The sequence below is a fragment of the Apodemus sylvaticus genome, chromosome 14 (assembly GCF_947179515.1).
Source record: "Apodemus sylvaticus chromosome 14, mApoSyl1.1, whole genome shotgun sequence".
Lineage (NCBI taxonomy): Eukaryota > Metazoa > Chordata > Mammalia > Rodentia > Muridae > Apodemus > Apodemus sylvaticus.
This window is the reverse complement of record NC_067485.1, coordinates 61,979,923-61,994,354: the sequence shown is the minus strand read 5'-3', so window position 1 is coordinate 61,994,354 and position 14,432 is coordinate 61,979,923. Positions and strand designations below refer to the sequence as shown.

The following is a 14,432-nucleotide window of genomic DNA, read 5'->3' as shown; positions in this document are numbered from 1 at the left end:
ACATATTGCCAAGGTTAGTATGAGGCCAAGCAGAGCAATTCAGTCAGAGACCAAGAAAGAAGGCAGATTGAATCAGTCAGCTAGAAGAGTGTGAACCAGAACAGATGAGTTGAACCAGCCAGCCAGAGTTCAGAAAGAACTGGGATGGGGTGAGATTATTCAGCAGAGGCTGAAAACATTCTAGACCTAGATAAGATTGTAGGGAGCTTAGCAGTTTCCAGGACTAGGCCCATGTTACATGGAGGCACTAAGCCTCCGAGAGCACAATTACATCAGGTGAATAGAGGTCATTTTATAATGGAAACCTTGTGTGATTGTAGGCTTGTGGTGGGTTTGGGAATTTAGAAGTTTGAGTCCCCTATCTATTTCCATAGTAGGCTTTTAAAGAAATTATATAATAAAAATCAGTTATTTTATTTAAAAAATCTGATAAGTGAGTAAATAGATGAAAACTTGATGTGTTTTTGAAATCTCATTTTAGCAGGGAAGTTAAATAATGCTGAGCTGGTGCCTCTCAGTGTATGTATTGTAGGAAAAAAGTGTTAGGATTGAATTTTATGCCTTTCCCCTGGTGGCTAGTTTTTTTGCTGCCTGGAAAGCATGAAAGACTGTTTCTGAGTCTTCTGTAACTGGCAGCATAGTTGGGACTCAATAAATGGTTCTCAATATATACGTCATCCAATGTGTATGCGGACACCCGGGTTTCTTCTTGCTCCCGTTTGGTTGATAATTGCTAATGTTTCTTGTTTTCTAGTATATTAAACAATAAGCACTAGTCTGGAATCTTGTTTTTTTGAAACTTCTGCCTCCTTTCTGCACGCCACCTTGATATTCTAGATAGGTAAATTTCCAGAGTGGAATCATTAGTCCTTCTGTCCCCATGGAGGCCTGCCTAATACTATATATATATACTATTGATCCCCACAGTGAATATATAGTTTTGCACTATGTTCATACAAACTAAAAGAGAAAGCAATGCCTTATGGCAAAGCTTAGATCTTTCAGTCTTTGTGCCGGTTTGTGACTTGGTCCGGTGGATACATCACCTGTCTTCTGGGGACTTGCACACTGTGTTTTGCTTTCTTGTGTTTATCTTAACCTGTTGCCGTGGATTACTTAAGATTCGGATTTCCATATATTCCTTATCTCCCTCAAGGCTCTTGTTTGGCTAGCTAGCCCCATTAGTCACGCATTTACTAAATAACTTTTATTTGAAGATGATCTTATTGTCAGTATTATTTTCTGGTTTCACAACTTCAGTTACTGAAAGGCTGAAGGCTGAGTTTAGAGTAACATGCTTAAAGGCAGAACAATGGATCCTCAATAAGTCAGGGGCAAGATCAAGCCTTCCTTATGGGAAGCAAGCCTTTACTTTCTCCTCAATCAGCTCACCTAGTAGGCTGGAACGTTTGAATATTTGACAGTTCCTAGGATCCAGTGAGTCCACAAAAGCCCTGGGTAAAGCCAAGAGACCTAGACAGCAGTTCCGACTTCACTGACATCTGAGAAAGTTTGAGAATTCATTTTCCAGCTAATCCTTCACTCAGGAAATGTCATCGGTTCACTGTGTGGCTCCTACTGTGCTAGAGATTAAAAGGAAGGCAGAGCAAGACGACCATCTCACTTCAGAACACACCTCCCCAACACCTACAATGGGAAGTGCCGCTTTCCCACTTAAAGTACCAGGTAAAAGGTCAACATTCTGTTGAAGAACATTAAGACAAAGCTACTTTCTCCTAGTCAAAAGAATAGAATCCGAACCTTCTCTGTCCAGCCCAGGATGGAGGCACTACAGATTAAACTAGGTAATGGAGCCGGGGGAGGAATAATGATTCATTTAACGAGATAATATACTTTCCCTTCCCAGAAGACCTTGCCCATCTTGTGGCCACTGGCCCTCTCTTGCACAGAGCACTGTGGTCTGGCCTTCCTTCTCTTCTGCGCTCTCATTCAGACAAGGGCAATTTCCTCTTTTGCATTGTTTGCTTGAAGATACCAGGCATGCTTTTATGAATACTTGTGTGCTTTCTTACTTTTCTCTAAAGCTACTATTACCAGAATTACGGGTTACAAACTGTGTTCCAACTCAAGTTCAGCCATCCTTTCTCAGCTAAAAGTGCCACATTAATGAAGGAAAGTAAAAAAGAAAAATATATCTTACAAAGAGATCTTACTAATCCGCACATTCTGTCTTGGAGTTGAGTTTCCTGAGGGAAGTCTGAACACAAAACAAAAGCTATGCCTAACTAAATAAACACCGGCAAATGTGGTCCTCAGCCCATCCCCAGCCCATTTCTTTCTCAGCTCCAAATCTCTCCTGAAAAGGTCATCTCCGGAAAAAAAAAGTTTCTTCTCTGGCTGCCTCCAGGGGTTCAGTCATTTTTTTTTTCCTCCCAGCGGGAGATAGATCCCTAGGAGGTACTCTAAGTGCGTGCCTGCTGGAGTACGGGATGGGGAGGGGGTGTGTCCAATTTTTTTCTAGTGGGCTAGATAAGAGGGAAGCACAAATATCTGTTCAGAATACACCCATTCCAGCCTTGATAGGTGGGTTACACCATCCCTTACCTGAGCAACCGCTGGCCAAACTCCATTGCTGAACCTGCTGGCCTGCCTTTTCCAGTCCTAATTTAAAAGGGCATGGCTTTTTTCCCTCCTCCCTTCTCTGGCCACCTGCCAAGATTAGCAGGTCGCCTACCCTCTCAAACACTAGTAAAATTGCTCCCAAGCTTCCTTTTGAGCCTTAAAAAAATTATCTGATTAAGGAGTCTAAGAACCCCCAACGAGGGACCCTAGTAACGAGTGGAAATTACATTCCAGTGGAATGGTGGCATACATGTGGTACAACCTGCAGGCTGTTTTTCCATACCAAGAAGTAGTCTCCAATTCAATCTGTATATCTGGAAACTAAATTTAATATTGGATTGAAACTCAGAATAAGGCAAAAGCTACTGTTGTCGCAAGTAGGTACCAGTTTGATAACACTCTGGCTTTCCTTTGCAAAGGAAGCACAGTTTAGTCTGTTGTTTCATTTTGCTATGCTGTTCCAGAATACAGGTTGTGTGCCTCCTCTTGCCTCCAAGTTTAGCAGCCGCGATCTACTTTCAAAAGGCTTTAAGCGGCACGTCATTTGGTATTCCGAGAAAGACTGTCTGAAAACTTTCCTTTCGCCCATGCATTTCCTAGGTGACTTAAGTTAGCGGTGCAGGAACATCGATTATTTTTGCTTAGCCGGGCAGCAAGACCTTGTAGACCAGACCCAAACACGTTAATGTGAGGAAGCAATTCAAAAAGTTGGTGAAAGCCTTTGGCCCCGCAGGCAGAGCTCCGTCCCTAGTCCGGAAGTTTTTTTTTTTAAGAAACACGTTATTCCCACCTAGTCGTTTGCCCCGGCAACACCGGTCCCGCCACAGCGTCTTACAGCAGGACAGCGGCACAGCCAGCCCACAGACCTGCTTCCCAGGTAGCAAGCAGCCAGCAACCGTAGTCAGGTTGGCAGCGCACTCAGTGCGCATGTCCGTAGCCCAGCCCCCGCCTCGCCCTCCCCGGCCACGCCCAGGAGGCCGCCACTGAGGGGCGGGGCCGCCCCGCTTGAATGGGGGGCGCGCATTCCTGTGGGACCACGTGACGCGGCCGCGCGGCCTGAGGTAAACAAGCGCGGCCCCGCCTCCTACCATCTGCGCGCTGCACTCCTGCTTGCGGGCGGGCGGCGCTCGGCTGAGCGGGCAGCTCCTCCAACCGTCCCCAGCGGCCAGCGCGGGGCACAGCCGCGGCAGCGTCCTGCGCCCGAGTCCCGGGCCGAGCGCGTGCCCTCCGGTGCCCTCGGAGCGCCCGCGCGCTGTGGCGCAGCACGAATTGGGTCGCGGCCCGGGCGCTATTCGCGGCTCCTGACGCGGCGGCCCGCGGCGCTGAGCTCAGCGCTATTCTCGGGCTCCGGGGCACTGCGCCCGAGGGTGTGTCTCCGAGCCGGGCTCGCAGCTATAAGGGGCCGCGGGCGGCCGCGGCCATGCAGCTCTACAGCAGCGTGTGCACCCACTACCCTGCGGGCACGCCGGGCCCCACGGCCGCCGCCCCGCCTGCCACCGCCGCCGCCTTCAAGGTCTCCTTGCAGTCAGCCAGCCCCGCCGCCGCCGCCGCCGCCGCCCCGGAGCCGGATACCGGAGAGCGCCCACCCGCCGCGGCCACCGAACCACGCGAAGCCGCCGCCGCCGCCGCCATGCCCGCCTTCTCTGCCTGCTTCGAGCGGTCCGGGTCCACCGCTGCCCCGCCCGGCGCGTGCAGCAAGCCGCCGCTGCCTCCGCACTTCACGTCCACGGCGCACATCGCGGTGCGGGCCCTGGGCGCCGAGCGCCTCCTGCTGCCGCCACCCTCGGCCCCCGCGCCGCCGCGTCGCGGTTCCTCCGCCTGGCTGCTGGAAGAGCTGCTCCGGCCGGACGAGCCCGCGGCCCCGAACGCCGCCCGTGATGCGCCGGACAGGAACTTCCGACTGAGCGAGCATCGCCAGGCCCTGGCAGCCGCCCAGCACCGGGCCCCTGCACCGGCCCCCGTCGGCCCGGAGCCCGGAGCCGGCCCGTGGGGTGAGGAGCGCCGGGCGGAGCGCAGCCACCGAGGTTGGGATCGGGCGAGCGGTCGCAGCGACGCCTCCGGGACCGACGCGCACCGACGGCAAGATCCCGAAGCCGAGGCTCAACCGGTCCCCGCACCGGCACGGAGCAGCGGCGAGCCGGCCCAGAACGGCGAAGGCGAAGCCGTAGGCGCGCCCCGGGCGGATCCCAGGGACGAGAAGCTAGCCCTGTACCTGGCAGAGGTAGAGAGGCAGGACAAGTACTTGAGGCAGAGGAACAAGTACCGATTCCACATCATCCCGGATGGCAACTGCCTCTACCGAGCTGTCAGCAAGACTGTGTACGGGGACCAGAGCCTGCACCGAGAGCTGAGGGAGCAGACCGTGCACTACATCGCGGACCACCTCGACCACTTCAGCCCCCTCATTGAGGGCGACGTGGGGGAGTTTATTATCGCTGCTGCCCAAGATGGGGCGTGGGCCGGATACCCCGAATTGCTGGCCATGGGGCAGATGCTGAATGTGAATATACACTTAACTACTGGAGGGAGGCTGGAGAGCCCCACCGTGTCTACCATGATCCACTATCTGGGCCCAGAGGATTCTCTAAGGCCCAGTATTTGGCTCAGTTGGCTCAGCAATGGACACTATGATGCTGTTTTTGACCACTCCTATCCTAACCCAGAGTATGACAATTGGTGCAAGCAAACCCAAATACAGAGAAAACGCGATGAAGAACTTGCCAAGTCCATGGCCATATCCCTGTCCAAAATGTATATTGAACAAAATGCATGTTCTTGAAAAGTCTGAGGACCTGACAAGCTGGGGGAAATGGCGTACATCAGTTGTGTTGGGAGAACCACACGAACTCTAATTAGGGTAATGGCACTTTTCAATTTCCTAGTAGACTGGCTTTAGGTGTAATGCCTTAATCAGTTTTTGAATGTCCTCTCAGAGCCGCAGGTTGCTGGGCACCTGAATGATGTTTCCTGATAGCTTTGGGTGAGCCTACTGCTATTTATAATTTGCTGTATAAAGTGAGCGCTACTTAATTTGCAAGCTGATGTCTCACGGTATGAATTTGTTCATTCCTGGTAGTCTATTTTCTATAAAAATGTATTTTTGCACATTTTTAAAAATGGGTGTACTTTCATCTATGACGTGTTCCAATTTCGAGAAACGGCTTTTAAGCAGAATCCAGAGAAGTGCTTTCTATGAAGTTTATTTCAGTTTGTGATTTAGTAGTTAGTTTATTGTTGAAATGTTTCACAATTCTTAATTATTTCAAATAGATATTGACACATTATGTTACCAGATGATTAGTCCATTCCACTTTGATGAAACAAACCGATTGGTTTGGGAGAGGACGTTATTTTTTAAAGAAATGGTCCGCTTTGAAGACAGTTAAGGAAGGGATAGCTTTGGGACGATTTTTTTTTTTTAAGTGACAGTACCAGACCTTACTTGAATAGAAGTCTGCTATTTGCTGACGGCAGAATGATGGTTCTGTACTCTGATGTTTATAGAGTAGATTGTCTGGTGGTCTTGATTGTGTTCTTTCATCAACTTAGGAAAGGCATTTATGAAATTTTGTGAAAAGTTCAGCCTCCTGCATTATACAGCTTCTTGGTTTCAACCACTATTTTTAGCAGGAAGCTATTGTCTTAATATTCTGTAGTTTTAAAGTTCTTCCAAAAGGCAAAATAGAATTCACATTGTATTATGTAAAAAATGTAAACAGCTTGTATGGTTTGCTGGGTCAAACAGTGTTTCCAACCAAAAAAAAATCTATGTTGCCACTTTAACTACTTTTAGTGTATTTATTAAGTAATGCAGTTTGTACTTTTTTATTTTGTAACATTTTGTGATTTTTTGTACAATAATGTATTTGTACAATATAGCAGTTCTCAGCTGATGGAATGAATGAATAAAATGTATACTTTTACATCTTTCTGGGTAGAGTGGTTTTTTAAGTAGCCAAGTCTCAAGAACTTTTTTAAATTTATACATTTTTTTCAAGTGTAACAATGACCCAGAATCCTGATAGTTTTCCCAAATTCTCAAATGAATGGGAAAGTCTAGTCCTATCAAAGGGTAAGTCTCAATGAAATATAATTTAAAGGTGCAATGACTCAAGAAATTGCTCTTATTATTTCTAATTATAATTCTATCAAATTTTATCTGTGCCTGTTGGCTAATGAACAAGAAAGTATAATTCGACAGCCCTAGTCTAATTGAAAGTTATGCTTTTGGCATAGACTTTTCTGTATTAAAGAGTTGCCACAGTGGTGTTCAGAATTTACCTAATCTGGTTGTCATGGCAATGAGAATCTACTTTAAAATGTGTTAACCAGATTTAGTTCAAAAATGCATTTTATGATATAAATGTGCCCCCTTCAGAAATTACAATTCCCACTAGGTGGGGTATTTGGAAAGAGATTAAGTCATGAGGGCTCTGCCCTCTTAAATGAAATAAGCCTCATGAAAGGGCTGGAAGATTTAGCTTTAGGCCTTTTTTTGGACCTCTGCAGTTCGGATGCCTGGAGGCCTCTATCTGTAAGTAACTGACCTTTATTGGATAAGAAACATGGCAGTTTCTTGTGCTTCACAACCTCTAAAAGGGGAATAAATTTCTTTTATACTTAACCCAGTTTCAAGTGTTTTGTTCTAGCAACACAAATAGATTGAGAGACCACACCTGTCTGTGTATATAATTTTGGATGTGAGGTATTTTACAGAATGACAATAGCTAATTCGGATTTATTTTCAGTAGATTGTTTAGATAATCTAGACACTGGAATCTGTTAACTACGTGCTTGGAAGGATTAAGTTGGTTTATCAAGGAAAGAAAAAATTATCAGAAATTTAAATGTTAATTGTGGATTTCTAGAGGTTTAGGTCAAGTTTTGTGTTTCCACTGGTTACATAATGTGGTCAGGAACAAATGCACTCTGAAGTATGCAGCTAGCCACTGCTTCATTTATTTTATGAACTTTGGAGATGCCAAGAACCTACACCAGAGAGCGGAGTAGATGCTGTTTCTCAAAACATCCTTAGGCCTTTTACTGACCTGAATAGCTTACTTGTGTTTTCAAATCAGGATCCCTGGCCATAGGTTTCTACCAGAAAGTGTGAGGATTTTGACACAGCTTCTAAAATGATGTGATAGTGAGATAGAGTGCAATACACAAGGTCAATTGTCAACTTGAGTCAATGCAATGCTAATTCAAATTGCATATATTTTTATATCTTTGAGGACAGAGTGATGTTTTTCATGTGAGGTGTCAGTAGAAACCTTTCTTATGTATACACTTTTGTGTGTGTGTGTGTGTGTGTAATGGAATATGAAATGTTACTTTAGCTGTCTGGTCTGAATAGTTTGCTTACATACCCATTTGTCCTGTGTGGCTCCGTGCTCACTTTATTGTCTTTGAAGAAGGAAATGCAGCATTTACTTCTTTCTATTTCATATTCTTTACTACTGCTGTGCCAATTTTATGTGTCACTAGTGACAAGCTTGGATCACTAAGCCCAGGACATGAACATCTGAAAAGACAGGTGATATAAGGTTTATTCTTCTTTGCATTTACTTTAGCAAGCAGATTATTAAGCATTTATTCCTTCAGCTACCTTTTGCAGAGCAGCCAAGACCCAGAACCTCCTATGAAGGAGACAGCTGATGCTGTGAGTTACATCAAGTTTCCTTCGAATTTATTTCTCTCTAAATCATGGGAAGGATAAGATCTAAAATAAACCCAGCAATTGTTATCAGGTAAATTAGTGAGAAAATCATACTGTTAACTTGAATACTTTATTGAAGTGGCATATACATTAAAAGCTGTGATAAAGGTTAGGTGTGATGGTATACAGCTGTAAATCCAGCTTGGGAAGCTCAAGCAGCAGCAGGCCAGTCTGAGCTAGATAGGAAGTTCTAGGTCAGTCTGGGACCCTACCTCAGAAGAACAAAGTAGCCAAAAACCCTATGATGAAATAGCTTTTTTTCTAAAGATTTATTTATTATGTATAAGTACACTGGAACTGTCCTCAGACACACCAGAAGAGGGCGTCAGATCTCATTACAGATGGTTGTGAACCACCATGTGGTTACTAGTATTTGAACTCAGGGCCTCTGGAAGAGCAGTCAGTGCTCTTAACTGCTGCGCCATCTCTCCAACCTGATAAAATAATTATTAATGTGCATTTGATTACTACCTAAAATCTGAGACAGCAGGGAAATTTAGCATTTTGGGAGGGAGAGGCATCAGACAGAATCTTTTGTTCAGTTTCTGCTCAGATGTTTCCTCAGAGATAAAATTTATTTGTTTTAATGTAGTTAATGGAATTGGCTGTTAAGTCACATGTGCCTGGGGAGCTTTCATTATATATATGTAAACACACACACACACACACACACACACACACACACACACACACACACACAGAGCTTTCCTATGAAATCACATTTTATAAGATGAATGCCTGAGGATCCCATGACCATCAAGATTGGTTTGGTCTGGGGTGTGTAACCAGTCCTATGATGAAAAGTTTTCTTTGTAGTCTTTGTCCACAAATATAAACAAAAATAGGATCATGAGGTAATGTTACCGCTTCAGTGAAATGTAAATTTTCCTCTTAATTTACCACAGTACTAAGGGGGAGCTGGCAAGGCATGGGAGAAGGAAAGCCTTCTTATGCACAGTTTTCTATGTAGGTGCTATGGCTGGAAACTTCCCCCAGAAAGTGTGTTGTCAACACAATCTCCAGCCATGTGTGCCATTTGAGAGGTGAGGTCCTTGAGAGCTAACTGGGTTAGTGAATTATTGGGATATTGAGGGGCTGGCTTTGTTTTAAACGCGGCTGTCTGCCATTTTGCTCTGTTATGCAGTTAATACCATCAGCCCTGTTTTGATATAGCAAGGAGGGCCTCTTTGGAAATAGTTGCCTTGCTGCACCTGGACTCTCCAGACTGCAGAACTGTGAGATAAGGCCTGCCTGTTGTGCTCAGTTATAGCAACAGAATGCTGGCAAAGACAAACCGACCTGATAAGTTCAGGAGTGGGTGTGTAGCCGGTGTTAACAGTCGTCACATGGAGGTGGATCTAGACTATGTTAAAACCAGAATATATGTGTCTCGCATATTTATTCCCATGTAGTTAAGTACAGTGAGTGTAGGCTATTTATGTCCACTGACTCCCAGGTTCTATTGAGGAGATACTAAGCATCTGCATGAGGGAATAAATTGGAAGGAATTAGGAGCTTTGAAAAACATCCAGTGGCTGGATATGATATGGAAAATGACTAAAAATTCTGGATACAATCATTGATAAAATTATCTGGGCATTTTTAAACTAAAATGGCCAGTTACAAAAAAGACTATATTTGGGATTATAACTAGGGTGTCTTGTATGCCAAGCATACACTCTACCACTGAGCTTCGTTTCTAGCCCCAAAATATTAGAATTCAGTAATCAACAGACTTAGCAATAATTGAGTTTATCTTTGTGTCACCTTTCAAGTGTCTTAAGAAATGGAACCAATAGCACCATACAGAATTTCGGTCAATCTGAGATGATGTAGAAGGTGCTGTCTGGTCTAAGAGTCTGTCTAGCTTGCTTGAATGAGGATACCCCAACCAAATCCAGAATAGAGCAGTTTCTAGCTCATTCTTTCCTCTCTATGGCCTGGCCTGAAATGTTGGATGCATTTCAAGCATTCTTTCAGGATGTCGTATTCAGTAGCACTGACAGAGTGCTTGTGCCAGTTGATCAGTGGGGCCAGGGTAAGTAGCATGAATCAGATCAAAACTGTCAGTGTATTTCCTCTGCTGTAAATTGGGTCACTGGTAATTGTTCTCCAAGGAAAAGATCAGAGAGAGAATTCAGTTATCAGATCACTTGTCGTAAAACATAATCCAAGTTTTGTTTCTCACAATTGAAATTTCTAAATAAATGGTCAGTTTGTGTATAAAAATGTAAGGCAAACAAAGTAATTGCTTTATATGGAATTCCTTAAGGATTTGTGTGCCTTTAAAGGACCTTAAATTGGTTTAATCTTCCTGCATTACACACCCCCTAGTGGGATGGGTTCTGCTGGACTACTCAGAACTCAGTGAAACTCAGTGGGTGACTGAGAAGTGTCTGTGCTACACAGGGTCTCAGCTTCTTGGGGCCTCCCTCCACCAGCTTCCCTCTTACTTGTCCCTGACAAACATTCTGTTTTCTCACAGTGGTAACTCTCTGCTCCTAACTCCCCATTGTGATGCTAACTCTTGTGCATCCCCTGTGTCGTTAACTCTTAATGAATTAAGTGGGTTTTGCTTTTTCTAATCTGGGACAGGGGACTGCCCTGTGAGTCACATGCCTAAGCTTTAGATTTGGTCCACTGGAGATAGTTTTGTCCCCCAATCCCTTTACCTAATCTTTGGTAGCTGTTGATGGTAATTGTGGGTTTGGCCATTGAAGAGGTCTCTGAATACATGCATGCAGTGCCTAATTTAAATGTCAAATGCTGGCTGCATTAATCCTCAAAATTAGCCCAATTTGTCACAGACTGTGTAAGCTTTGCTTCCTTCCTTGCAGAGATAAGCATTCATAAACATATCTGCCATCACCCCTTTCTGTTTATACATTTCTGTGTTTGGTTCACTACTCCCCTAAACTTTGAAGTAGTGCAAATTTCAGCCTTCACAGAAGACTCCACATCATACTGAGCACAAACACTTCGGGTACAGAACTGACTGCTTCTTGAGAATGTCTTTGATAATAGCTTTTGAGTGAGTGTGAATTATGTCTGTTCTGGAAATGAGCTAGTTCTTCATGTCCCTAGCCCTCAAGTCCATGAGAGGAAACTACTTTCTTCCCATATTGAGTAGGCACCCACATTCACATATTGACAATTAAAATATGAACAATGGTGATCTGAAGAGAGGATGACTTGACCCAAAGGGGGTAGGTGCATTTACTATTTTAAAGCAATTGAAGTAGAAAATACACTCTTGCATGTGGGTGTACACACACACACACACACACACACACACACACACACACACACACCTGTTTATGAAGCTTTTTATTCTTTGGGCCAGACTTTTTTAACTGTAATTTTGAACTCGGGATGCCAGTAGCTTGGCAGTGTGTTCAGAGACATCTCGTGATTTGTACTTTTGCAGCACTGCTTTAAGTCCACACTGATATTCTGAATTGGAATTCCCAATCTGAAGAGTTTGAGGGAGAGAATGTGGTTCTGAGCTTATTTCTTATCTCATTTAGGTACCATTTAAGGGCAGTTGCAGAGTAGTTAATTGTGAAGGTATGTGTCATGTAACACAAGTGCAGCCAATCTGTACAAACTCCACGGAGGAGGAGGAGGAGGAGGCTTTCGGTTGGTTCTCATGACAAACAGGAAGCACTCACACAAGCACTCACATTTCCGTTGCCTTAGTGAAATGTGAGCAGGCCTGGTGATGTCAGAGGGTCGGAAGCAGGAGGAAATGCCACAGCTGAGGGAAGAACACCCAGAATGCCCTCCTACTGTGGTCACTTCCCTGCCTTAGCCAGCCTGCTGCACACGAGCTCACTAGATCTGAAGGAGGAGTAAGCTTTTAATGACAGTTTGTACTGTAAGCCACGTTCATTGTCTCAATAAAATACAGTGTATCTGAAGCAGAAGCCTCAGCAATAGTTCATTCACCTAAACTAAGCCAAAGAGAGGGATTTCGCTACAGGATGAACTTCCTAAAAAAGAAACTAATTCTCAGGTTTTTTTTTTTTTTAATCTGTCCATTTTACCTGGCAGAAGAGCTAACTTCATTGATTTATAAAGCGGCCTGATTCTATAAGAGTAGATGGTTAGATTAGCTAGGCCAGGCTACCGTAACAAAACAATATGAAATTTTCTGTTTCCTAATGGAAGTAAAGGGAGCTGTGGGTTGACATGATGTGCTGCTCCCCAGATGTGTCACCAGGGGCATGATGTAAGCTCTGTCACCATGATCCCATCTCCATCTAGCTGCTGAGGGAGAGAAAAGCTTCATGAGCCAGGAGGGCACTAGTGACCTGTGTCCCCCTCCTCATCGGGAAGCCACCATATAGTACAAGATTAAGTCTGGAAGTGTGGCAGGTCAGAACACTGTACAAAAAGGGCAAATGGATTATGGTAGAGGGTAGCAGTCCTTCCAAATCTGTACTTTAGAAATGACTTAGAGTTTAACATCTTTATGGAGAAAGCTATAGAATACTGAAGTATTTTGGAAGTAAATAAAACTGTCATTTTATATGAGAGTAGATTTATTGTGGCTCTATTTAGGATATTATGAAGCCCTCTACAATGCAATTGTCACATATCAAGTGTACCCATACAAGGTGTTCCACATTTTTGAGCTAATTTTCTATTTCCTTCTATTCTTAATTGTTCTTTGGTGGTATAACAGAGATCTCTTGAAAAAAAAATCCGAGTCTAATGTAAGCCCCGCATTTCTTTAGAAAGAACAATATAAAAACATTTCCCCCTCTTTAGGCTCCTTACAGCCTTTGTTTAGCATATTTATGGTGTTATTCTGGGATTCTATTTGCTAATTTTCTGTGTGAGTTTTTTTTTTCTTTAGAATAGTTGTATGCAGTCGGATTTGCTTATAATCAGTTTTTGTTTATTTGCTAATATTTGTGAACATACTAATTTTTTCCTTAGTAATTTTACTAACTTAGCAAGATTGAATATGTAAGAAATGATTAAACCTTGCTCTAGTCCACTTCCCCAGAAAGGAAGACAGAGGGAGCTGCATTGTGGAGTGGGCAAGAGGCTGTATAAAAGGGTCATACTGAGGATTGAACCATGAGAATAATCCTCCAAAATGAAATTTGCTACGAATCATCATGAATGGGTTGGCACACACAAAGGGAATAATGACACGCCTCCTCAGCCAAGTTCTAGGGAAGAGGAGGAGCCTCCCCATGGTCACAGATTCTTAGCAGAAATCAATCAAAAGTAGTCGATAAGAAGAAAGTGATAACTGTCCTGGATATAACGGCTCTTCTGCATGGTACTGTCGCAGAGAAGGGTCTTCATGGACCCTAGAGAATAGAGACAAGTAACCACATTATTTAAGTATGCCTTGCTTTAAAAAATATTTTTGAGAAGTTCAAATATCTATACAATTGAAGTGGACACTTAAGGATTCTTTGGAAAGCCAGTTGTGTCAGATGGTGTTTTGCTGGGGCAAACACATGAAGGGATGTTTTCCAGAAGTGGACACAGGTGAAAGGCTAAGGCAGACTTGTGAAGGAATATTTTGCTGAAGCAGACAGAGGGGAAAGGATGTTCTGCTAAAGCAAGCACATTGAAGGATACGTGATGGATTCTTTGCTAACAACACACATGTATTATTCGGCCTTACCATGCATAACTGAGCTCCATTTGTTGGGACTCCATAGAGAAAAATGCACCAAAAACATCCGGGTGTGCTGCAGTTTCTTGGATGCAGGCTGACTGGCAGAGTGAAGTCAGACAGACACACGTTCTGAGGTAAGACCCATGGAGAACACATGATGTTTAGAGGGAGTATAAAATGGACTTGATGGACAGTGACAGAGGCTGAACTTGGCTTGCTTACATAGCTAAACTTAACCTGTTGGCCTTGAGTCTTTGCTGATGATTGCTTCCCAGAGAGAGAGGCACAGGTAAGAACTTTTCCCGGCATTCCTGTTGGTCCCTCATGCTGACTTGTGCCGGGCTGAGGCCTGGCTGTTCTGGCTGTTCTTGCTAGGTAGTGCCACAGCTGCTGCTAACCCAACTCTACCAAAGTGGACTTCCATTATTTCTGTGAAGTGTTTGCCAGTGGACTGAGCTGACACTGCTGACCTGTGAACTGAACTAC

At 44.3% G+C, this 14,432-nt stretch overlaps 1 protein-coding gene across 1 annotated transcript; it reads left to right on the top strand.

The window, feature by feature from the left end:
- The first annotated feature begins 3,919 nt into the window (after positions 1-3,919).
- On the top strand, positions 3,920-6,506 carry Otud1 (OTU deubiquitinase 1). Its single transcript, XM_052157210.1, has one exon. It carries the CDS (start codon positions 4,004-4,006, stop codon positions 5,360-5,362), a length of 1,359 nt encoding a protein of 452 aa, XP_052013170.1. The 5' UTR covers positions 3,920-4,003; the 3' UTR covers positions 5,363-6,506.
- Positions 6,507-14,432: the final 7,926 nt, after the last annotated feature.

Excerpts from the sequence above, each read along its gene's own strand:
- Otud1 (XM_052157210.1), top strand. The coding sequence starts at position 4,004 with ATGCAGCTCTACAGCAGCGTGTGCACCCACTACCCTGCGGGCACGCCG.